At 47.7% G+C, this 26,017-nt stretch overlaps 1 protein-coding gene across 1 annotated transcript in view; it reads right to left on the reverse strand.

The window, feature by feature from the left end:
* Positions 1–26,017, reverse strand: part of SYNE2 (spectrin repeat containing nuclear envelope protein 2) — a 1,750,628-nt gene that overhangs the window by 966,551 nt on the left and 758,060 nt on the right. Inside the window, exons 76-77 of the mRNA XM_086937933.1 lie at positions 24,145–24,399; positions 21,673–21,894 (exon numbers count right to left, since the gene is read on the reverse strand). Of these exons, the coding sequence (XP_086794059.1) occupies positions 21,673–21,894; positions 24,145–24,399 (477 nt within the window). The remainder of the gene's footprint in view (positions 1–21,672; positions 21,895–24,144; positions 24,400–26,017) is intronic.

Below are 26,017 nucleotides of genomic sequence, written 5' to 3' on the forward strand. Positions count from 1 at the left end.
TGTACACATATGTTTTAGGGGAAACCAACGAGAAAAGACATTCCTTAGAAGGGACTTTTCATTTGAAAAAAAATAACACTTCTTCCTATGGGACTTGTGAGAGATTGGAAGCACACACCTGTGACGAGTCTTGTGCAGCCCAGTCGTGTGACTCCTCCTTGGGCGTGCTGCTGCCAGGTAGTGCATAGAAACTGCCTTTAGCTGAAGCTCCTTGTTCATGCATTGAAGTTGCTTGTTTTTCACACCAGTTTCTGCCTTCCTTCGGCCAAAGCCTGTGTCTAGTTCCTGTGCAACCTGTTACAGATTTTCCAAGCCCTGTTTTACTTCTATTTACTCCCTTGTCTGCCTTTTTTCTACAGTTTGGTGCATCTCCAGAGCTGCTTCCTTTCTACTTGTTCCTAGATTGTTCCTTCTCTTCCTGCTATTATCTTCCCTTTCCCTATTCATGTTGCTTCCGAAGTTCCAGTCTCTTGCTTGAAACAGTTCCTAGGATCATTGTACTGACTTGCCTGTTCTCCAGTTTTCTTTTAAGAATACTTTGCTTGGGTGTTTGCTACAGCTCTCAGGTTTCCATTCTAGTGCTTGCTCTGCATTTTCCTCTTGGGCTCTTCTGTCCGGTAAGTGTACTATTTGGTTCTCACTTGTGTGTAAGTGTATTCCTTTGTACAGGGGTTGGCTCCTGGTTTAAATGAGGCAATTCCTGACCCCTCCTTTGTATTGTGTTATATGTAGTCTAAAGAGCCCTAGCTGTGACAGTGTACTATTTCTATTTTTATTAAGAATTGCTACTGTGTCTCCAGCTGGACCCATAAGAGCTTGTCTAGTGTATTTAAGTACACTCCTTGTTTATGCCCTAAGGTTAAGAAACAGAATCACTTCTGCTGCACCCTTTCTATGGGACTTGCAGGATGACCATCTGTAAGAGTAATCTGCACAGAGGCATTCACATTTCCTGTCGCTGTGGTAAATTCTGAGTCTTACCTCTGAACAACCCTTATGGTAGCCCAAGGTGTTTATCCATTATTGATCCATTCCTTGTTTGTTCACGCTAAGGTTGCTTGCCTTCTCTATCCTCCGCCATCGCACCCCACCTCCAGAACGCCATAAACAACTCCCTCACGTCCACCACCTACATGAGCCCCCTCGCTGCCATCGCACGCAAACACAACCTCAACATCATCTCATACGCTGATGACACCCAGCTGATACTCTCCCTCATCAAAGACCCAGCCACCGCCAAATCCAACCTCCAGGAAGGAATGAAAAATGTCGCGGAATGGATGAAACTCAGCCGTTTCAAACTGAACTCAGACAAGACGGAGGTCATCATCCTCGGACCATCCCCATCCACCTGGGACGACTCCTGGTGGCCCACAGCGATGGGCACCGCATCGACACCCACGGACCACGCACGCAACCTGGGATTCATCCTGGACTCCTCCCTCACGATGACCAAGCAAGTCAACGCCATCTCATCCACATGCTTCAACACCCTCTGAATGCTCGGAAAAATCTTCCGGTGGATCCCTACCGAAACCTGAAAGACGGTCACCCAGGCACTTGTCACCAGCCGACTGGACTACGGGAACACCCTCTACACAGGAACCACAGCCAAACTTCAGAAAAGGCTTCAGCGCATACAGAACGTATCCGCACAACTCGCTTGCCACAGCCACATATCTGGCCACCTGAGAGACCTGAACTTGCTTCCCGTCAGCAAAAGGATCACCTTCAGGCTCCTCACCCACGCACACAAAGCGCTCCACAACACGGGCCTGAATACCTCAACAGCCGCCTCACGTTCCACACTCCAACCCGCCAGCTACGCTCCGCCAGCCTCGCCAGCGTGCCACGGATTCGCAGAACCACCTCCGGAGGAAGATCATTTTCCTACCTGGCTGCCAAGACGTGGAACTCCCTACCCACCCACCTACGACTGACCCAGGACCACCTCACCTTCAGGAAACACCTCAAGACTTGGCTCTTCGAGCAGTAACAGCACCCCCCCCCCCCCCTTCAGCGCCTTGAGACCCTCACGGGTGAGTAGAGCGCTTTACAAATGCACTGATTGATTGATTGATTGATTGATTGATTGATTGATTGATCCTGTTCCTGTGCTTTGTTCTGTATTTGTTCTTTCCTGGTGTATGGCTTTGTATGCTCCTCAGCTTCAGTACACTACATCTGCAGGGAGATATTCCTTGACCTTGAGGGGTCCTTCACCTGGAGTTCCTGACATGGAGTCCATAATGTAGTGAGTGAATATGATGTAATAAAAGGGTCGGTGTACACTAATGCATGAACTCTCAGGAACATACCCTTCAGGGATCTGTTACTGACAAACTGAGGAACACCGATTCACCCTTTTATGAAATATTCAATTTGAATTAAAAGAATGATCAGTGACCTGTGATATCATTTAAAGATGTGAAATTGAAAGTTGCTATAGAGCGTAATCTGTCTGTAAGGGTATCTATCTTTTTATCATGTTTCCCATTGTTTCTTTTAATTTATTGGACTCTGGAAGACGCAATTTTGTCATATGGGTAGCTTCTATCAGCCAAACAGGACCTACCTATATGAGCCTTTGGCATAAAATTAAAAACATTTTTGTGCTTTAATTAATATTCTGATTTGTGTGTAAGTCAGCTGAAAAATGCACACAAACAGAGCCAGTTGCTTAACGCACAAGTTACTTACCTTCGGTAATGATATATCTGTAAGAAACAGTAGTTAGTGTTAAAATCCTTACCTTAGAATATCCCCAGGCGTCAGACTGGATCGGGAAAGTTTTGCATGGCAGTACCCCTGCGAGTCGGTAGACATCGTCTGCGGCTCCGCGTCCGTCGTTCTGTCGTCGGCGTCGTTGGCGCCGGGATGACGTAGCCGGAGTACTTACATGCCGCCCTCGCGCGCTGACGTCAGTTCTTATACACAGCTTTTCCACGCCAGAAACGCAGAGCCATGATAAAAACCAACACTGGTGCCATGAAACTAGGGCCCTGAAAGAGATTTCCTTAACCCTAGATAACGGTTCGCAGAACGGGGAGGATGGGTGGGGCGGTAAGGAATCTAACACTAACTACTGTTTCTTACAGATATATTGTTACTGAAGGTAAGTAACTTGTGCATCTGAAAGAAACAGGTTAGTGTTAGATTCCTTACCTTAGAATAGATACCCCAGCAATACCAACCCCGGTGGTGGGTCTGCGAACCAATGATCACACCAGAAAGTCCTGGAGAACAGAACGGCTGAAAAAGCCATCTCTCCGGACTTGGCTGTCCAGGCAGTAGTGTCTAGCGAACGTGTGCAGTGAGGCCCAAGTAGCTGCCTGACAGATGTCCTGCAAGGGGACTCCCTGACCCAGGGCAGTAGTAGCCGCTGTGGCCCGAGTGGAATGGGTACACAGCCCCACAGGAGGCTCCTTTTTAGCCAGTGAATAACAAGCCTTTATGCACAAAATGACCCACCGAGAAATGGTTTGTTTGTGCACCGCCCGTACATTCTTAGCGCCCACGTAACCAACAAAGAGCTGGTCGTCCACCCGGAACTGGCGTGTGCGGTCCAGATAGAATGAGAGCGCACGTTTTGGGTCCAGATGGTGGAACCTCTCTTCCTCTTTCGAGGGATGCAGAGGCGGAAAGAAGGTGGGCAAGGTGATGGACTGCCCGATGTGGAAGGCTGTGACTACTTTGGGCAGGAAAGAGGGACACGTTCTCAAGACAACTTTGTCCGGATGCACAGAGAGGAAAGGAGGTTGAGAAGAAAGAGCCTGGAGCTCACTCACTCTCCTGGCAGAGGTGATGGCAACCAGGAGTGCAGTCTTAAGAGTTAAAAGAGGAAGAGGGCAATTATGAAGTGGCTCGTAAGGAGCGCACATGAAATAAGTCAGAACAAGGTTCAAGTCCCACTGAAGCATCACGAAAAGAACAGGAGGAAACATGTGAGTGATGCCCTTCAAGAATCTGTTTACAACAGGGGACTTGAAAAGAGAAGGCTGATCAGGAAGCCTCAAGAAGGCTGAAATGGCAGAGAGGTAGCCTTTGATAGTGCCCAGAGCAGAGCCCTGCTGGGCAAGAGAAAGAAGAAAGAGGAGAACCTCTGAAAGGGGGGCAGAAAGGGGATCCACAGCCTTTGCTGTGCACCATGCCACAAATTTGTTCCACCTGCAGGCGTATACCGATTTTGTGGAGGGTCGCCTGGCTGCCAGAATCACATCACAGACTTCAGGAGGCAAGTCAAATGGCCTCAACTGTCGCCGCTCAATCTCCACGCATGGGGGTGGAGGACTGTCCTGTCCCCTGCTGCTGCGACAGAAGGTCCTCCTTGAAGAGGCAGACGAATCGGGGGATTGACTGACATGTTGAGTAGCTCGGGATACCAGTATCTTCGTGCCCAGTCCGGAGCCACAAGGATGACTTAGGCCCGGTCACCCCTGATCTTCTTCAGCACTCTGGGCAAAAGTGGTATAGGTGGAAAGGCGTACAATAGACTGCAGCTCCACTCGCGACGAAAAGCATCTCAGAGCGAGTACCGCCTTGGAAATTCCAACGCACAGAACTGATGACATTGCGCGTTCTCTTCGGTGGCGAATAGATCTAACCAAGGCTCTCCCCATCGCTGAAAGAGGCCTTCCGCCACGTCCAAGTTCAGATGCCATTCATGATCCATCATGCACCAGCAGCTGTGTTCAACCGCCCAGGCGTTCAGAGAACCTGCCAGGTATTGAACCACCAGGGTGACACCCTGGTGTTCCAGGCATTGCCAGAGGAGCAGAGCCTCCTGACAAAGGGTCCACAACCCCACCCGCCCTGTTTGTTGCAGTACCACATGGCGGTGGTGTTGTCGGTGAACACCTGCACTATACTTCCCCGGACAGAGGGAAGGAATGCCTTCAGTGCAAGTCGGATCGCCCGCAACTCCAGAAAGTTGATATGGAGCCGGGACTCCGCCGGAGACCAGAGGCCTCTGATCTCCACCTCTCCCATGTGGCTCACCCATCCCAGGAGGGACGCATCCGTCACTACTACGTGCTCCGGTTGGCCCACTGAAACTTCAGGTCCCACTGCAGAGCCCGCATCCGCCACCTGGCGTGATGCACCAGAAGGATGAAGGAGGCCATCAGCCCCAGAAGCCGCAGCGTCAACCTGACCGAGACTCGGGATAAAGGCTGAAAGATTGGAATCAGAGCCTGAATATCCTGAACCCGCCGTTCGGGAGGTGTCAGAGACTATAGTTAATTTTTACCACAGGTTCTTGCGCAGAAGCTGAAGATTTCCTTTATTTCTCTACTGGAAACTTGCCTGGAAGCTTAAGTCGATAGTTCCCTACTCCTTCTAGGAGATTCCTCAGAGCCAGTTATAGAACTTGACTCTAAGAAACCCTCCAGGGGGAAGGGGGAGTGGATAAAATAAGAAAATGGTAGAAGAGACTGCTCTGGAACTCTTCCTCTGCTTCTCGTGTCTAGTCCGTCCTGCAGACCTCGAATTCAGAGAAAACCTAAATATTGATAGCAGAAAGGTTATTCTACAAGTTCCTACACTACTCTAAGTCTTTTCTTTCTATTCTGCTCTATTGAATTTTTTACCTAATTATTCCAGAGATGTGCTTCTCTTCTCTTACGTCTTTTTGAGGGTTTTTCTTATCTCTTGTATTAACCTATATTAACAAGATTAATTATTATCTTTCAGACTTATCCTTTCTATCTATAACTCTTTGGTTTCGAACTCTTACCTCTCTTTATTTATTTGATAGCTGTATATCTTCCAACTCTTCTTAGTAAGTACTAAACTATTCTGTTCCCTATCTCTAATCTTATATGTGCCTATTTGTAAAACGAATTTCTCTTTTTAATGAACTCGTGTTTGTACATTACTCTACTCTATAAGTGTCTATAAACCTACTCTAGGTTCTATAACTGTATGTAGTAATTGTCTCTCTTTCTGTCTTTTCAGGTAACAGTCGCAATATCCTTACTCAGGTAAGCGTTTTCTCATTCTCTATTCCAGGTAGTCTGTAATAATTGTTAACTAACAATTGTACATATTTAATTGCCAGTTCAGTGACTTATCTGTCTGTTCCCTTTTCTCTCCTCTCTGTAGTCGTCGTGTAGCTTTTCTTCAGATTTGCACCGCTGCCGATGGAGGCCTCGTGACGACTGAAGAGATGAATTTAATGCCGGGTAAGTAATACTCTCACATCAGGACTCCTTGCGCTCATTTACTTGAACTCTCTCCGGTTTTCAAAATGCGCAATAAATATATGCACATTTAATAACTCTCGAACATCTCTTCTGGGATCTCCAGAACACTCGACTGGTCACGGCGGATTCTCAGGTGAAGTGTGCGGCTGTTAGCATTCCCGCGCCTCTCATTACTTGAGACACCTGCAGATCGGTAAACAGCTAGACCACCAACCTGCAACCATCGGCGGCAACCATCTTCAGGTTCCTATTGTGAACCAATACTGTCCATTCATTGCACCGCAGAGACTTACGGTAATCTTTCTGGAGAGTGAAAATCACTTGACCATTCTGTTTTGGGGTTCTGACATTAGGATAAACCCGAAACTGCGCCGAATCCAGAACCGCAACGATGAAGAGGAGCTTCTGAGAGGGACACAGGTGTGACTTTGGCACATTGATGGAGAACCCCAGCAGGTGCAGGAGGTCGGCCGTAGTCTGGCGGTGGCTGACGACTGTCTGGGGCGAGCCCGCCTTCAACAACCAGTCGTCAAGATAGGGAAGACTGACACCCCTAATTGGGCAGATGAGCTGCGACCGCCGCTATCATTTTCGTGAACACCCGAGGGGTGCTGGTAAGGCCGAAGGGGAGCCCGGTAAACTGGAACTGCTTTCGGCCTACCGTGAACCGCAGGTAATGCCGGAGGGCCGGCAGGAGGGGAATGTGAAAATATGCATCCTGCAAGTCCAACGCTACCATCCAGTCTTCTGGGTCTAGGGCAGCTAAGACCTGAGCCAAAGTCAGCATCTTGAACTTCTCCTTCCGGAGGAAGCCGCTGCCGTTCTGCAGGTCCAAGATAGGGCGTAGGCTCCCTTTGCCCTTCTTTGGAACCAGAAAGTAGTAGGAGTAACAACTACACCCTACTTCTGGCCCAGGAACACGCTTGATGGCCCCCTTGGCCAAGAGGGCCATAACTTCCTCTTGCAGAAGTTGCAAGTGATCCCCCGACATACGGTGGTACTGCGGTGGCATGGCTGGAGGGGTCGCCTCGAAGGGGAGGGAGTAGCCCCTTCGGACGATTTGCAGCACCCACCTGTTCGATGTGATGGAGCGCCAGTGGAGGAGGTGATGGCGAACCCTGCCCCCACTGGCATCGAATTGGCCTGAAAGCTTGGACTAGGAAGGCTTTGAGGCGGATGCTGCGGGGGTGGATGTGGGCTGGCCTCGCCGCTGTCCCTTGGCACCGCCACGGGGGTTACCATGTCTGCCGCCATGCTGGATGTTAGTCTGCGGGCCGTGGCTGGCAGGCCGTGAGGGGGCGCACCCTTCCTTGGCCACGAAAGGAGCGAAAGGCAGAAGTTTGCTGGTGCTGGTCTGACAGGCCCAAGGACTTGGCCGTAACCCAGGAGTCCTTGAAACGCTCAAGTGCACTGTCTGCCTTGTCACCAAAGATGCGACGGCCATCAAACGGCATGTCCAGGAGGGAATTCTGGACATCAGCCGAAAAGTTGGCAGGCCTCAGCCAGGCATGGTGGCGAACCGCCAACGTCGTGGAAATCGCCCTGCCCAGCGAGTCTGTGGTATTCAGCCCACATGGGGTGGAGTACCGTGCTGCATCCCGCCCTTCCGCAAGGGTTTGAGCGAGTTTGACCCGGGCCTCCTCCGGGCAAGCTGGCAGCACGTCCACGACCATGTCCCACAGAGAGTGGGTATAACGGCCCAAAAGGCAAGCGGTGTGGACCGACCGCAACTCGAAACTAAGTGAGGAGAACAGCTTCTTACCGAACTGCTCATACCTTTTGGATTCCCGATCAGGTGGAGCAGTGGGCAATGCGGTCTGGGAGTTAGAGGCCTGGATAACCCGGCTCTCAGGGTGGGGTGGGTGGACAGGAAGCTAGGGTCACCCGGGGCCGGGCGGTGGCGCCTGGCCACGTTCCGATCTACAGGAGGACCTGTAGCGGGCCTGGACCAAGTGCCCAACAGAACATCAGTAAGGGCCTCATTAAACGGCAGTAGAGGCTCAGAAGAGCTTGCCTGTGGTTTAAGGACCTTGGTGAAAAGGTTAGTCCTCACGGCCGCGACGGGGAGCGCAAGACCCAAGGCCTTGGCTGCCCTCGTCAGCACCACACTGTAAGCAGCCCCCTCCTCTGTAGCCAAGGTAGGAGGGGAGACAAAGCCAGTGTCGGACGAAGTGTCCAAACCACTGGCCTCCCCTAGATCCACTGCCCAGTCCTGATACGACTGGCACTCTCATGCCAGAGGGTCCTCCCAATCCTCCTCGTCTCCCATCTCCTCATAGTCTGTGCAAAGGATGGAGCCGGATCATAGAAGAATTGCTCTTCTCTCGGCATCGAATGCGGCGTCGAGCGACGCCGGTCTGATGCCGGATCCGGACCGAGGGAGGGACCGGGGACAACGCCGTCCGAGTATGGCGTCGGGGGTAACACCCTGGGGGTCGGTGCCGGCAGAGGGGCCGTAAGTTCGAACAGCGGCGACCCGGATCCGGACCCGGTGGGGCCCTGCGGCGTCTGGACGGAAGTTGTCGACGGCGCCGGGGCCGAAGCACTAGGCCCACTTGGACTCCCAGTCGGGGCGGCGGGGCCCGAAGGCGCCACAGCGGGACCCGACGGAGGAGAGAGCGACCTCATGGCTATGAGGAAGGCGATCTCCTCCGGCGTCGCCTTCAGCCCAGGGACCGCCGGGTATGGGGCTGGCAGCGGCACCTGCGGCTTTGGTGGAGCCGCGTGGGCGGTGTCGCCCGAACCCCCATTGTGCGAGCGTTGGGGGGAGTCGGAAGAGTGATGTCATCTCTTCGACTTCTTGTGCTTCTTGCCTGAGGACTTGGAGCCCGACGAATGGTGTTGGCTCACCGAGCTGCGATGACTGTGACCCCGCGACCGGTCCTTGGACCTCCTCCTCGACCTGGACCGTGAACGGTGCGGGCGGACTGCCGGACCTCGAGGCGCTTACGGGACCGCTCCTGCCTAGCCTTCGATGTCAAGGCCCGGCAGTCGGGGCACGACTTGTCGTCGTGGTCGGCCCCAAGGCAATACAGGCACCAACGGTGGGGGTCGGTAACCGACATCAGACGGTTACAGTCAGCACAGGGCTTGAACCCGGGCATCCCTACTGGCACAGAGAGTTTACCGACTCGAAAAGAACCCAAAAAGGATCGAAAAAGATAGTCAAAAAGTGACTAAGGAGTACTGCTTTTTCCGGATCTGCGCTTGCTGGTGCGGAAAAAAGAAGAACTGACGTCAGCGCGCGAGGGTGGCGTCTAAGTACTCCGACGATGTCATCCCGGCGCCAACGATGCCGACGACGGACGTGGAGCCGCAGACGACTCCTACCGATGCGCAGGGGTACTGCTACGCAAAACTTTCCGGATCCAGTCTGACGCCTGGGGATATTGTAAAGTAAGGAATCTAACACTAACCTGTTTCTTTCATATTTTTACATTCAAATATGAGACTGCAGACTAGCAGCTTTGAACACTCATAAATGGTACAAACTATGTGAGATGGGTAGTGAAACAGATGTGTTGCACTCCATTCCATCCCAGTGGTTTAGCAAGGGGGAGGTGGGGGGTAAGGTCAGTCCACCCTGAGCGTCACGAGTGTTGGGTGTGCAAACTATTACGGGCAGCCGTTGGTGGGTGGTGAACGCAGGAATCGCCAGCCTCCCACACCCGCTTTTACCAGCGGCCGCCGCTACTGGGCCGCAACAGCATTTACAGCTACAGACAGCAAAAGGTCTATCTATGCCACTGCTCCATTCATGCTAGATCTGGACGTTTAAAGTCAAACTGAAGAAATGTTTGTATAATAGATTTAACACTTTGTAAGTCAGTTGAAACTGTATCTTTTAAAAGTTAGGTACTGCTGTTAAATCTAACATGCAAGCTTGAATATGCTTACCTTAGGCATGGGTAGTATGCGCTTTAGTTTTGTAGAAAACTAATTATTACAGCGTTTATTTAACTAACGTGGTCAGTAGTTAAGATGAACAATTATAAGATGCAAAAGTGATTTTTATAGGTTGGCACAAATAAGATCTGCAATAAAGCAGTGGCTGACCTGTTGATAGGTTTCTTTTACACTTTCCCCACTCGAGGGAAAGGTGTTCCACGTCCATCGATCAGCATTTTAACTTTATGATATTCTTCCTGCTTGTCAATGCTTTTTTGTTTCAAAGACACACTTTTGGAACTTAGCAACTTTGACATGCGGGGATATCCGGGAACCTTAAGAGGTGGTGGCAGAAGATGTGCATCTTAGTATGCTTACAAAAACATGTTATGTTAAATCTCAAAAAAACATGGTCACCATAGCAAAAGCTTTAATTGGCTTGTGGATTGCCTACTACCCCACGCGAAAAAAAGGGAAGCTTAAGAGGAATTTTAAGAAGCGGAGTGTACTTCAGAACAGTTTTATATAAGCTTTGTATTTTCATCCTGAAAATCAATGCCTATTTCTGCTCCTTGAAAAGAGATGCATTGGTTCAGCTCGAATAACCTTCAAGAATCTTCTTACACTTCAGAAACTTTGTAGTAATGCAGCAAAATACTTGACCTAGTCCATAGTTTGATATGTCCTTGCAAAACTCTGAGATCCATTGACACAGATTTGCTATTTCCACCCATGTCCAAAAAAGGCAAGGGACAAATAGTTCCTAGTGATTGCCAGGAGGTTGTGAAATGACCTGCCAGTAGACCTGCAAGGCCTCTTAGAACTGCTATTTTTAGGAAGATATTAAGTACCCTATTGTGAGAAGTTGGCCTGGTATATAATGCTCACTAATTCTTAGTGATCACTTTGTACCATGCCAAGCAACCCTTATGATGATGGTTGTAATTCAACCTTGTAGACCAGTTATCCTAGTGGTAACGTGGACAAAGCAGTCTTAGGCTAAACTCTGAAAGGCATGTGAAGCCAGCTGTTATACCATACACAACCCCCTTGAATACCAAATGAAAGGGACACCACACAGATATATATTGAAAATATATATTGATTTATTAACTATTAAAATCCCCTGGACTCTTTATGAGCACAGAAGCACAAGCGTAAAATCACAAGACAGTTTAAAATACACAAAAGTTGCACAATATGGATGAGCCCTAGGGGCCACCTAAACCATATACTAAGAAAGTGGTATAAGAGATACCTAGAGGAAAGTGAAGAGGCCTAGGGCCTTGGGAATCGCTGGAGCTATTCGAGACTGGAGTTAACTAAGTCGGGAAAGGCCCACGGGACTCGGGTGCAGTGTTCAAAGTGCACGCACTTCTCAATACAAAGTCTATGGTGCGTAAAAAGCACAAAGTTAGAAAGTTAGGAACCTTCCGAGTGACCTACGGAGCTGAAACTTAAAACACAGGCCCTTGGGATGTGTACCAGTGCAGGAGCACCGGCGGAGCTGAGTTACCTCACCCACAGGAAGCGGGTGCACAGGGTCGAAGATGTGTCGGGTTTCGTCACGCTGGTCGATGGTGCTTGGAGCTGAAGATGCTGCAGGCGGCTCGATGAGAAGAGTTCCGGTGGATCCAAGGGTGGATCAGAAGAGTTGAAGACCTGAAAGCAGAGGGGACAGTGTTCAAAGTCACTAGCCAGTGACTACCGTGGAACCAGATTGGAACCAGGCGATGTCGGGTGCAAACAGGCGTTGTCGGGTAGCTTCTTTCTGCAGCCACGTGGATACCCGGGGTCGAGGACGTCCAGGAGTCGGTCACGAGCTGTCCCACGTAGGCTTCTCGCTGTTGGCGGTGTCGGCGACCTGATCGGAGCAAACAGGCCTTGGCAATTGCAAGCCACGCAGAAGTTGAAAGATGCTGTTCACTCGGACCAGCAAGGTCAGAGCGGGTGCTCCTTTTCACAGGAGCTTGGGTAGGTCTGGAGCAACCAGACCTGCTGTTTAAATCTTCGGGTTCGTCGCCAAGATGGCCGCTGGCCGCGTGGCTAGTGGCCGGGATGGCGCGTCGAGTGGCACAGTGCAAAAGGGCCCCACGCAGATCGTGGAGATGCTGGGGGGCTGATCTTCGGTGCAAGGGCTGCTCGGTGGTGGGGGTTCTCAATCCCCAAAGCACAACGTCGAGGATGCCTCAGAAGCTGCGCAGTCAGCTTTTCGAGTGTCTTCCAAGAGGTCCGGTCCCACGTCACTCGGTGCCTCCACGGGTCCCTTCTTCGCAGGGACTGTGGATCGGGCTCTGAGAGGTCTGGGAGTCTGGTTCTTGTCGGGCTCTGGGCTCGGTCTCCGGCGGGAGGCGGCGGCAAAGCAGACGTCGAGTCGCTGGTTGGTACCTGTGTTCACAGGGTGGTCACTCCTTGGCCACAAGGGAGATTCTTCTTCAGTCTTCTGTGCAGCAGAATGTCGAAGTCCAGTCTTCTTCTTAGTTTTAAGTTGATTTCGGGATGATCTGCTGTGCAATGGCACTGCTCCCACTCTTATTCCAATCTGAGGGGTGGATCTCCTGCTAGGTCCCTCCCCTATGGGTGGGACCAGGAAGGGGGGTGGTTACACCCCCTTTCCTTTGTCCAGCTCCTCGCCAGGACTGGGGCTGGAAAGCCCCAGAACCGGTTTGGGCTGGCTTATGCACAGGGACACCTTGTGTGCCCCAGGCATGTCTCAATCTATTCAGCCCTGTCCTACCCAATACACAAAACCCTGTCTGGGGTGGTGCTCGCACCTCCCCAGGCAGGAAACCCTTTGTCCAGGCCCTCCTCGCTGGAAGGACTCCCAGCAGCAGGAGGTCAGACATGTGTCTGTGGTGGCAGCATCCATTTTGTGATGCTGAGGCTCTGGTTAACTTTAACCGGGGTTAAGGCTACACACATGTCGTGTCCCTCTAGAAGGGTGGAATGCTATCCCCGTCGACAGAACTGTCGAGGGGATAGTATTCCAATTCGTATGACACCTTACTCGACATGTTTTGATAAAGCCAAACCAAAGATAGCATATAACCGCGAGGATTATAATGCACTTAAGAGTATATGGTATGGCAATATCCCGGAACAGCTTAGGGAGTGGTTCCCGACAGCTGCAGACAGGCTCAGCTCACGCTAGAGCACCATCTCACATATTTCCAAGCACTCTGCCTCCAGGATTGATGAGGCCTTCCATAGGAGTGGCTGATAGGAACATATGTGTCCAGTTTAGGGTTAGATATAGGGATACTATATCTAAGCAAGAGGTGATTACACCAACTTACCCCAGCTGAGTGATCAGCCAGTTGTGTCAAATATGGAGGCCAGGCCAGGGGTGGCACAATACATGCTGCAGCCCCTGGTAGGCCTTGGCTACACCTATGCCCTGGGTACCTATGGTACACTGTTACAGGGGCCTATAAGGTGAACCAATTCCAATTGTGTTATGCACCTAAGGTACATGGAGTCCATTTTAAGGAGAGAGCAATCAGCCTGGGGCCCTGAATAGCAGGATCCCAGGCCAACTAAGTCAAAAACCAGCTAAACACCAGGCAAAAAGTTTGGGGGTAACCATAGTCAGATATCCACCTTCCTACATAACCCCCCCCCAAACGAAAGGAGATAAGGCTATCCTTGACCAGGTAAGCCTATATTGCCTAAGTGGCCATATAAGGAAGTACCAGCTCTGGCTTGGTAACCCCCTGTCTCATGGTCCACTAAGCAATCCCTCACCCTAAGGGTATCGGAGGGTCTCCACCATAGGGAATCTCTACCTGTGATGTGTCTTTGCAAAGTCAAAGGCTGGTGTTGAGATGGAGTACTGAAGTGAGTTTCCTCTGTAGGGCTCAGCTTCCTCCAATCACTCTCCACCATGTGTGCCTTTCTTTCTCTGACTGAGTTGCACTGTGCTCTCAGGGTCAACCTCTGGCTACCTAAAGCTGGAGGCTGGGTCCCTCTGTTTGGCTTACTGGAGGGACAGGTCAGGTTTGGGCCCTTAGGGTCCCAGGTTTGGCTGTGCCCAACAATATCCATCTGGGGGAGGTCCCTAACTACTTTTAAGGGGGATCCCTCAGGCGTTTTTAAAGCTTGCACCTCACTAGGGCTACTAGTTTCGGTGCCCCTAATCTGCTGATGGGGGTGCTTTATTTGACAGGGGGCCCTTTGGGTCTCACTGTCCTTCTTGTCCTCTGCAGCCCTGGGCTGAGTAAGGCAAGGTAGAGAGGGGCAGGTTACCTGCTCCAGACTGGGTCCCTCCTGAGAAGGGTCCACTGCCATCAGAGGCTCTGTCAGGCCAGGCCTAACAACCTCTGGGACAGTTCCTTCATCAGGGGTAAGATCAGTTCCCTGAGGAGGCTGATCCTTTCCTAAAGTCTGGTGGGAGGGAGATTTCTCTTCCTCCTCAATGCTCTCTGTTTGGGTGGAGTGATCCATCATTTCAGGCTTCACTACCCAGGTATCGGTTTGAGTTTGGGCTGTGGCCATCACAGCCCCACCAACCTTTTCAGGAGGAGACTCAGTTTGGGTATGGGCTGTTACTAGTACAGCCCTGCTACTCTTTCCAGGAGGGAAGTTATCTAAAGATGGGGCTGAGGTTTGCTCAGCCCTCCCAACCTTTTCAGGAAGGACATCTTGAATTGGGGCTGTAGCCATTACAGCCCCACTAACCTTTCCATAGAGATTTACCATTCTAGAATGGGTTTGCTGTTCAACCTCAGCCCAGGCTGAGATTTCCAAATCATTACCCAGTAGGCAATCTACAGGCAAGTTTGCTGACACTGCCACTCTCTTTGGGCCAGTGACACCTCCCCAGCTAAGATTGACTACTGCCATGGGATGATTGGTTTCTATGCCATCAATGTTTGTCACCTGATATCTGGCATCAGGTAAAAGTTGCCTTGAGGGGACTAGACATTCAGCCACCATGGTGATGCTAGCCCCTGTGTCTCTGAAGGCCTCAACTTTCAAACCATTGATGAGGGGCTCCTGTCTATACTTGCTCAAAGTGTTTGGGCAAGCTGTGAAATTGGCAAACCCCATGCCAGTCTCATAGACAAGAGTATCTGAGTTAGGGGACCTGGATAGGCCAGAGTCCACCTGTCCTCCAAAAGTAAACCCACCCAAATTCTTGGGGGTGCTCCCACCACCTGGGGGACCACTGCTAACAGTGACAGGAGGTGTTGGAGCCTTACCTGGAGGTATATTCTCCTTATTGCCATTCTTGGGACAACAGCTATCTGTTTTGTAATGCCCCACCTGTTTACAGGTATGACAATAAGGCTTTTTCTGGGATGTAGAAGTGTCTTGGGACCCACCCCCATTCTTGGAGTTTTGGGGCCCTGGGGAAGTCTTTTCCTTACTTTTATCCCCACCCTTCTCTTGAGGCTTGGTAGTCTCTTTCTTTTGGTCACCACCCTGGTTCTTAGGCCTGATCCTGGTTCTGACCCATTTGTCTGCCCTCCTACCCAATTCTTGTGGGGAGGTCAGATCAGAGTCAACCAGGTGCTGATGTAGAAGCTGATTTTGACAATTACTTAAGATTTGCTCTCTCATAATTAAATTATACAATCCTGTATAGTCAGTAACCTTACTTCCCTGCAACCAGCCCTCCAGAGCCTTAGTGGCACACTCAACAAATTCAGACCAGTCCTGAGTCTGTGTCTTCTGGGTATCTCTGAACATTAACCTGTACTGTTCAGTGGTTAAGCCTAACCCATCAATCAGAGCACTCTTCAGGACCATGTAGTTTCTAGAATCCTCATCACTAACTGTGAGGAGTCTGTCTCTGCCTCTACCTTCAAAGGAGAGCCACAAGATTGCTGCCCACTGCTCCTGAGGGATCTGCTGTACCATGCAGGCTCTCTCAAGTGCAGTCATCCATTTGTGGATATCATCCCCAGCTTTGTAGGGCGGCACAATCTTACTCAGGTTTCTTGTATCAAAGGACCTGTCTTTATCCTTCTGGATAGTGCTGCCACCAGTGGATCCTAATCCACTCTCTCTAGGCTGTCTTGCTCTAGCAAGTTTCTCCTTAGCCAGGGCAACCTCTAACTCTTGCCTCTGGATCCTAAGCTCAGCCTCTCTCATCTTGGCCTCATGTTCCCTTCTCTGAGGGCTAGTCATCTCCTTTCTGGAGTGACCATGAGAGCCTCTAGAGACATGGGAGGTATTGGATTCACCTGAGTGATGCCTTCTCCTCCTATGGCCCTGGTTAAGTCCACCTGGGGGTCTGAATGGGTTGTTACCTGATTCATTCCCAAGTTGACTTAAGTTAGCCTGGTTCAGTCTACTGACCAGCACCTGACTATCTCTGTCATCATCTGACTCACTGCTTTCCACCTCCTCCTCCTCTTCTTCTTCCTCTTCCTCTACATCTACTTGAGGAGCTCCAGTGGTGGAGGCTTCCTCATCTACTAGGATGATAGGGGTAGGGGTGTCTACAGTGTCATCCTCTGAAGGATGGCCTCCTTCAGCATCCCCTGTGGGGTTTGCCTTAGAGGGCTTTAGAGTCTCAGACTGGTCCAAGAGCTCTCTTAGGTGGTCTGTAGTAGGGGAAGGCCCTGTCTTCAGACCCCTTAAGACACAAAGCTGTCTTAATTCCTTAAAGGAAAAAATAGCAAATTTGGATGGTGCCCTTGGAGGGTCACTCTCAACAGGAGTAAGTCCACTGGACCCCTCTGCTCCAGACATTGCTCTAGTGTGGGTGGATGTGTTGCAATCTACCTACACTGGTGTTTACCTACTAAACCTATCTAGTAGTTGTAGCTAGGGTGTGCTACTCCCTTTGCTCTACAACAACTAAGTTCAGTAGAACTTATGTATACTAGTCTTGTTTTATATGTACCTAGCAGGTACCTGTATGATCTTTCAAATGATAATCTCAAAGATTGTAATGGTAAAACAACAGCAAGCTCAGATCCCAATCCGCTGCTCACCAATGTGAGAAGTTGGCCTGGTATATAATGCTCACTAATTCTTAGTGATCACTTTGTACCATGCCAAGCAACCCTTATGATGATGGTTGTAATTCAACCTTGTAGACCAGTTATCCTAGTGGTAACGTGGACAAAGCAGTCTTAGGCTAAACTCTGAAAGGCATGTGAAGCCAGCTGTTATACCATACACAACCCCCTTGAATACCAAATGAAAGGGACACCACACAGATATATATTGAAAATATATATTGATTTATTAACTATTAAAATCCCCTGGACTCTTTATGAGCAAAGAAGCACAAGCGTAAAATCACAAGACAGTTTAAAATACACAAAAGTTGCACAATATGGATGAGCCCTAGGGGCCACCTAAACCATATACTAAGAAAGTGGTATAAGAGATACCTAGAGGAAAGTGAAGAGGCCTAGGGCCTTGGGAATCGCTGGAGCTATTCGAGACTGGAGTTAACTAAGTCGGGAAAGGCCCACGGGACTCGGGTGCAGTGTTCAAAGTGCACGCACTTCTCAATACAAAGTCTATGGTGCGTAAAAAGCACAAAGTTAGAAAGTTAGGAACCTTCCGAGTGACCTACGGAGCTGAAACTTAAAACACAGGCCCTTGGGATGTGTACCAGTGCAGGAGCACCGGCGGAGCTGAGTTACCTCACCCACAGGAAGCGGGTGCACAGGGTCGAAGATGTGTCGGGTTTCGTCACGCTGGTCGATGGTGCTTGGAGCTGAAGATGCTGCAGGCGGCTCGATGAGAAGAGTTCCGGTGGATCCAAGGGTGGATCAGAAGAGTTGAAGACCTGAAAGCAGAGGGGACAGTGTTCAAAGTCACTAGCCAGTGACTACCGTGGAACCAGATTGGAACCAGGCGATGTCGGGTGCAAACAGGCGTTGTCGGGTAGCTTCTTTCTGCAGCCACGTGGATACCCGGGGTCGAGGACGTCCAGGAGTCGGTCACGAGCTGTCCCACGTAGGCTTCTCGCTGTTGGCGGTGTCGGCGACCTGATCGGAGCAAACAGGCCTTGGCAATTGCAAGCCACGCAGAAGTTGAAAGATGCTGTTCACTCGGACCAGCAAGGTCAGAGCGGGTGCTCCTTTTCACAGGAGCTTGGGTAGGTCTGGAGCAACCAGACCTGCTGTTTAAATCTTCGGGTTCGTCGCCAAGATGGCCGCTGGCCGCGTGGCTAGTGGCCGGGATGGCGCGTCGAGTGGCACAGTGCAAAAGGGCCCCACGCAGATCGTGGAGATGCTGGGGGGCTGATCTTCGGTGCAAGGGCTGCTCGGTGGTGGGGGTTCTCAATCCCCAAAGCACAACGTCGAGGATGCCTCAGAAGCTGCGCAGTCAGCTTTTCGAGTGTCTTCCAAGAGGTCCGGTCCCACGTCACTCGGTGCCTCCACGGGTCCCTTCTTCGCAGGGACTGTGGATCGGGCTCTGAGAGGTCTGGGAGTCTGGTTCTTGTCGGGCTCTGGGCTCGGTCTCCGGCGGGAGGCGGCGGCAAAGCAGACGTCGAGTCGCTGGTTGGTACCTGTGTTCACAGGGTGGTCACTCCTTGGCCACAAGGGAGATTCTTCTTCAGTCTTCTGTGCAGCAGAATGTCGAAGTCCAGTCTTCTTCTTAGTTTTAAGTTGATTTCGGGATGATCTGCTGTGCAATGGCACTGCTCCCACTCTTATTCCAATCTGAGGGGTGGATCTCCTGCTAGGTCCCTCCCCTATGGGTGGGACCAGGAAGGGGGGTGGTTACACCCCCTTTCCTTTGTCCAGCTCCTCGCCAGGACTGGGGCTGGAAAGCCCCAGAACCGGTTTGGGCTGGCTTATGCACAGGGACACCTTGTGTGCCCCAGGCATGTCTCAATCTATTCAGCCCTGTCCTACCCAATACACAAAACCCTGTCTGGGGTGGTGCTCGCACCTCCCCAGGCAGGAAACCCTTTGTCCAGGCCCTCCTCGCTGGAAGGACTCCCAGCAGCAGGAGGTCAGACATGTGTCTGTGGTGGCAGCATCCATTTTGTGATGCTGAGGCTCTGGTTAACTTTAACCGGGGTTAAGGCTACACACATGTCGTGTCCCTCTAGAAGGGTGGAATGCTATCCCCGTCGACAGAACTGTCGAGGGGATAGTATTCCAATTCGTATGACACCTTACTCGACATGTTTTGATAAAGCCAAACCAAAGATAGCATATAACCGCGAGGATTATAATGCACTTAAGAGTATATGGTATGGCAATATCCCGGAACAGCTTAGGGAGTGGTTCCCGACAGCTGCAGACAGGCTCAGCTCACGCTAGAGCACCATCTCACATATTTCCAAGCACTCTGCCTCCAGGATTGATGAGGCCTTCCATAGGAGTGGCTGATAGGAACATATGTGTCCAGTTTAGGGTTAGATATAGGGATACTATATCTAAGCAAGAGGTGATTACACCAACTTACCCCAGCTGAGTGATCAGCCAGTTGTGTCAAATATGGAGGCCAGGCCAGGGGTGGCACAATACATGCTGCAGCCCCTGGTAGGCCTTGGCTACACCTATGCCCTGGGTACCTATGGTACACTGTTACAGGGGCCTATAAGGTGAACCAATTCCAATTGTGTTATGCACCTAAGGTACATGGAGTCCATTTTAAGGAGAGAGCAATCAGCCTGGGGCCCTGAATAGCAGGATCCCAGGCCAACTAAGTCAAAAACCAGCTAAACACCAGGCAAAAAGTTTGGGGGTAACCATAGTCAGATATCCACCTTCCTACACCTATTATTTGAATAATTGGATCTACCTATTTTGTACTCCATAAATTATTTCATTTGAATTGTAGATGTTTGCTCGTACTTCTCCTCTGCTATTTTTCTTACCTATTCCTAAGAATGATTCAATAACAAGGAGTAGGTCATTTAGTGCCACTATGCAGGCATCTATTAACTATGTTTCTGTGAGGGCAACTAAATGACAACTAAATGACAAATGGAGTAAGAAATAAGATTTTGGTTATCCACTGCATACCCCTAATCCTGCAAAGGATTTCACAGGTAGAGAGAGTACTGTGTGGTGGAGGTTGGGGAGGCGGTGGTTATGATATGGAGCATGTTGGTGGTGTAGGTGGTAAGTGGGCAGATGCAAGTGTCCTGGGGTGGGTTAATGAAGTGTAGCTGAGAGTGGGTGGTTTGAGGAATTTCAGTATCTTTTAGTTTTGTTATTTTGAGGTGCTGACAAATCTCATCAATACACTTTCCTTTCAATGGTTTAAATGAGACTAGTCACATTGTCAAATGTAATAATTGTGAATTTCGTTCAGAGACCATACAGGATGGTGATGTCAAATTAGGTGGAATTTTGATTTTGAAGACGCTGCATGAAATACATGTCTGAGAAGTTATCTATCATGTGTTATGCCAAAAGACAATGAGGTCTGTCTTTTTAATCCCGTTTTGGGGTTGGGGTTGTAGGCATCTGCTATGAGGTTTTTGGGTCTGGCTTCAATGTGATATGTGTTATTCTTTCGAGGGCCTTTTTTAAGTTGTTGTTTTTAAGTAAAGTATCAAGAAGCCCTGTTCTTGTGCATGGCTTCACAGGTCTCATGATAGGGGTCATGGGTATATTCGGTGCCAAAGCATACAGAAGTACTATTCCAATTAGTATAGCGTCTTCATAAAAAAAGGATTCAGATGTACTTCCACATGCATGAATAATCTCTCAAACACAATCAGCAGTCGAATTACAATGGAATGGATACAGGTCCCTTTGGTACTTTCGTGACAATGGAACATCAGTTGCACTATATAATTATTTCCATGTTCTTAATTTCCCCAAATTAAGGCTTCAGTGAAAATTCAAATCTTTAATTCTCTTTAGCCACAAATCCAAGTATACTGCAGCGCTTGCACTTGGTTTTTCTCTATTTCTATATGGTCTTCTTTTCATGTAAGAGAGCAACATGCACATTTTAACCTTTCAGTACTTGAGCACTTGCAAGACCCATTTGACAACCTGTGTGTAACTTCCTTATTGCCAACTGGAAGACAGATCAGAGGTCACATGTATGGTGGCTGTCTGGGGCAAATGTAAAACCCCATGTTTCATTAGAATGTAAGGACTGTGATTGCAGATTAAAGAAAGACCGGGGGCACGGGCGTTACTTGTGAATCAAACATTAGGATGGTGGGATGACATCTATTACCTTGTGAATTCAGGGAGCCAACAGGAGGCCAGGTATGTTTTTAATTGCGGAAAGTGGACAGCAGGCGTGAGGTATGGTTGGTAATTTCGGAAGCAGGAGTGGCAGTGGACACCAGGAATGCTCATGATTTAGAAATGCATAATAAATACATTTAACTGGGGAAGATGGTAGACAGCAAAACCTAAGTATGTGTTGGATTGTGCCTGAACAAACACCATACATTATGAAAAATTAAACAACTCCCTTCAAGTACATCACTAGCAGAAGGCTTCTCTGTGTATTATGGCATCAACAATATAGACATGGAGTAGTAACCTGGTGCCTTTTAATATCCAAATTACTTATGGTTCGGGAGAACCTTTCTACTCTGTGCAATAATGGTAATATCAATCCATGAATATTTGATTAGAAATGTTCTCTTGAGCATTGATCACCCTTTCAAAGTAGATGCGCTCACCTTGCTTGCTGAAGTACTCTTTTTCTTTGTAGCACTCTTGCGAGAATGTCCACGTTTTGGTTTCCTATTGGGGTCTCCAACACTTTCATCCAACTCTTCCATTTTCATAGATTCCATTTTGACTTCTGGAATTTCTTGGACTGTTGATGAAGTTTCTTGTTTATCCAATTTCCCTGACTGCAAAATATCCTGTGACGTTTCATCTCTTTGACTTGAAGGTACCTGCAGAATAAAAAAAATATCTTTCTTTTAAGTAATTGCACATTAGATGTTTTTATTGCAATCTTGTTCTGGCATAAAGAGCCTGATAATCTAATGAACGTAGGATGACAAAAGGACCACAAACAGTTCACAGCAATATTAATATCAACTTGAGATGCTTATTAAGGGACAATCCAGTGTTAAAATCAGGATTGTATCCAAGCAGTTACTTGATATCCGCTCCACCATTATTAACAATAGTAAAAGGTCTCCGATCTGGCATGCATTCCAATAAAAGAAGGAACAGAATCCCAGGCCCATTGGTGTGGAAACAAAAGAACTGACAGCAGCACACGGGAGGGGTGCCTATATAGGCGTAGCACATCATTTCCAGAGTTGAACGCCATCAGTACGGAGCCACATGGTGCCATATGCGGCACACAGCTGTACTGCTGAAAAGTTTTCACATCCAGTCTGGTGCCTGGGGAATGTTCGAAAGGTGAAGTATCTGTGGTCATATATCTCTATCAGAAAGAAGGAAAATGAACTGTGATTTGTGAAGAGTTAAAATAGATACTAAAATTCAACTGTCAAAGTATTCTTTCCTCTTTTGACCAGTGGGGGGTTGCTGTCCTGTAGTTTTCAATATAGCTGGATCTCTAGTTGATTACAGCAATAAGGAATATCTGGGCATTAGTAAAACTCTTACCCATCTTCAGATTTAGCAAAATCAGTATTTAGCAAAGCTTACAACATTTTGATGCAGCTGTATTAGCTGTCTCTGCATTCTCAAATTATTTTCTAAATGCTCTGCAAAGAGCATTGCTCTGTCTACAGTGAACTCCCCTCTAGTCTCTTAAAAATGTATTCCCTATGTCCAACCAGAGCTTTGAGCTCCTCCAACATCACTCTTGAGGATTCTGGCATTCTACAAAACTGTATGCCAAAGCTGTTCTATCACGGGCATTTGTTTTGGAATAGCATTCGGCCCGGTTTCTGCAAGAATTTGAAATATTTATCTTTCAGAAGAAAGCTATAACTCTCTTTTTGTATCTGTTTTATGAAAGCATGTCACATTTTTTGATTTAAAGGAGGAATTATATATTAAAAATTGCAAAATGTTAAGCATTCTCGTATCTCTTCCTGATAAAGAAAATGTTTTGCTATTTACCATGTACTGAAGAACCGAAAAATATGCCGCGAAAAGACTGGTGATCAACATGTCTAGGAATGTGGATAAGTAAGATAAGACTCTCTCTTTATCTAAATGGACAAACAAAGATAAGATTATTTTTTTCATTTTTAGAGAGAAATTTGATATATCATCATTATGGGAGGTGTCAAGTGGACAGTTTGCGGGAACTATCATTTAAAATTATTGTTGTGAGGCGCAGAAGAACACTAAATGAGCTCTGCAGTAAGCCAGTAGGGTGGAATTCACTAGACTCGTTTTTATCTAAACTTGTTTTTATCTTATGAGGCAGAGACTGAGCAATGAATTCTTTTTAACTACGAATGGGATGTAGTAGGAAAATAATTACATCTTCAAAACCTTAGTGTGGGTATTTTTAGAGAAGCATTTAAATATACAGTTTACCATTTGAATGCTTCCACTTTCCCAGAAACATGTCAATTTTGTGGAAATGTTTTATATGGTGTTAGTCGTGTCTGAAGGCACCTGCCTAAAATGGCCCTAATATTCCTTATTGTTCTTAATACAGCAGGATCGAGGCTGATTTGCATATGGCTGGATTTAATCTGAGGTGGCATGATGGGCTACAAAATGATGGATTGGACTGTGGCCATGGGAATTTATCAGTGGCTGAGATTATTTCGAATATTTCATCCATTTGTTAATGCAGCACCAGGCATTGGGCATATTTTCAATTTAGCAGGAAGCACTACATTAGGGATGCTTTGAACTTTTTGGATGCAGCAACCAAAGATCACCAAGTGTGATCTGAATAGAAAATGCAGATGAGCAGGTACAATGCGGATGTATGTTGGGTTGAAGATTCCAAGTGTGTCTTGCATGACTGGATGAGGTGAGAAAGACACCACACCTTTCAGGATTTAAATAGTTATATCCCTATAAACCATCAGGCACTGGTATCACCTCTGAGATAATACCTACCAAAAGCCCTCATCTCATGGGTTATGGAACTCCTAGATGACACTTGCATGGCCATGTATAGGTGGGGTCCTTTACCTCATATACTTTGCATTATCTTAATTTGGGAAGCAGTTAATTTACATTAAATTCGAGCATACCTCAGGTTGTTTGTCAAGCAATTTCTCTTCCACATCATTAGCTACTTCAGAAACAGCTTGCGTCACCTCCGTCTTAGGTTCCTCAAGGTCAGGTTGAGCTCTGATGGCATATTCAGAAATGGTGTCAGAATCTTCCAGTTTAACGGGCTCCATTTCAGCCTTATTAATTTCTTGAACAGCTGGAGTGGCTTGTTTCGCTGACTCTTCTGACGGTAATTTCTTCTGTGATGTTTTGTCTTTCATGCTGACAGGAATCTGTAGTTGATCCAAAGTGAGAAATAAGTTAGGTAATCATACACTTCCTCTTTCATTCCACACTATTTTGCAGTTTCAGTCTCTCCCTAAAAGTGTAACTTGATATGGCAAATAGGTTTTGTGAAATAAATCATTTACTGTTGTTTTATGTAAAAGAGTTTCATTGGATACCCACTACTGCTGGTACATTAGTGCTATGGGAGCATGCCATTATTGGTTGGGAATATACTGAGGAGAAATTGTTGTCAGTTGATGAATAATGAAGAACTGAACATATTAGGGTAAAAGCGCAAACTACTTGCATGTTGTTAAATTAAATAAAAAAATCCATGTGCTTAGCAGTGCAAACCTAAAATTGTCCAATATGACAAGCGATGGAAACTCAGTTTAGGCGCATAAGTAAATAAAGCAAATTGGGCACTATATCCATCCATCCATCCATCCATCCATCCATCCATCCATCCATCCATCCATCCATCCATCCATCCATCCATCCATCCATCCATCCATCCATCCATCCATCCATCCATCCATCTATCTATCTATCCATCTATCTATCTATCTATCTATCTATCTATCCTATCTCTCTATCTATCTATCTATCTATCTATCTATCTATCTATCTATCTATCTATCTATCTATCTATCTATTTTTTAATCAGCTTAAAAAACAACTTTAACGGCAAACGAGGTTTGGCCATATCTTTGGAATGTATTCTCTTCACTTTCTAAGCATACCAAATCGCACATAAAAACCTATAGTTTACTACAGGATTTTTCAGAGGAAGTCGAGCTCCTATGCAGACTCTTTACAACTGTGACGGTTTAAAGCAACATCAGCGAAAATCCTTAGAAGTTACAACTTTAAGAATGCGCCAGGATAGTCATGTATGGATTAATCCATAGTCACTCCACTCAAACAAGGTGTGGCTCAGTACACAAACGCATACCCTAAGAAGAGTAAATATGGCTTCAACTGAATGCACAAAAAATCCCCTTGAATTAATCAGTTTAATAAAATTAGCTGATAGAAAGGCCCGTTAGTTGGCAATTCAGTATAGAAGTACTGGAAGAAGTAGCATGGAGTGTGAAGAGAACAATCCTTATGGATGGGATACCTCCAAATCCACAATAATGTTGTTATATGTTCTTTGTGATTTTGTAAGAAATAAGCCCTTTATTTAACACAGGTGATTTGCAGACATTTGTGAGGTGTATCAATCCAAAACTCAAGACACAGGTGAAGGTGCTGCCCTGCAAATTTGCAGTGAGAATTGCAGTGACCCCTTACTTTGTAACTTAATATTGGGGTATATGTTTCAGATAAAGAGTTTGAGGGGGTCTAATCATCATGGTCAATCAGAACGTGGGTGTTTTTTGTCTCCTATGCTTATGTGTGGAAACATACAACATGCAATGTATTGTTTTACCAGTATTGTATTTTTACAAAGTGTGTACATTTGCTTTATTCAAGTTCCATTTTGAAAAAAGCTTTACAACTATAAAATATCACAAATAGACCAGTATTTTTTTAAATACAACACTTTACAAAACTGCATAGAGTGTGCCATTGCTGACAGAATGAGAACAGAGCGAAATAGTAATGAGACGAACTGCC

This window comes from Lissotriton vulgaris, chromosome 9 (genome assembly GCF_964263255.1).
Source record: "Lissotriton vulgaris chromosome 9, aLisVul1.2, whole genome shotgun sequence".
Taxonomy (NCBI): Eukaryota; Metazoa; Chordata; class Amphibia; order Caudata; family Salamandridae; genus Lissotriton; species Lissotriton vulgaris.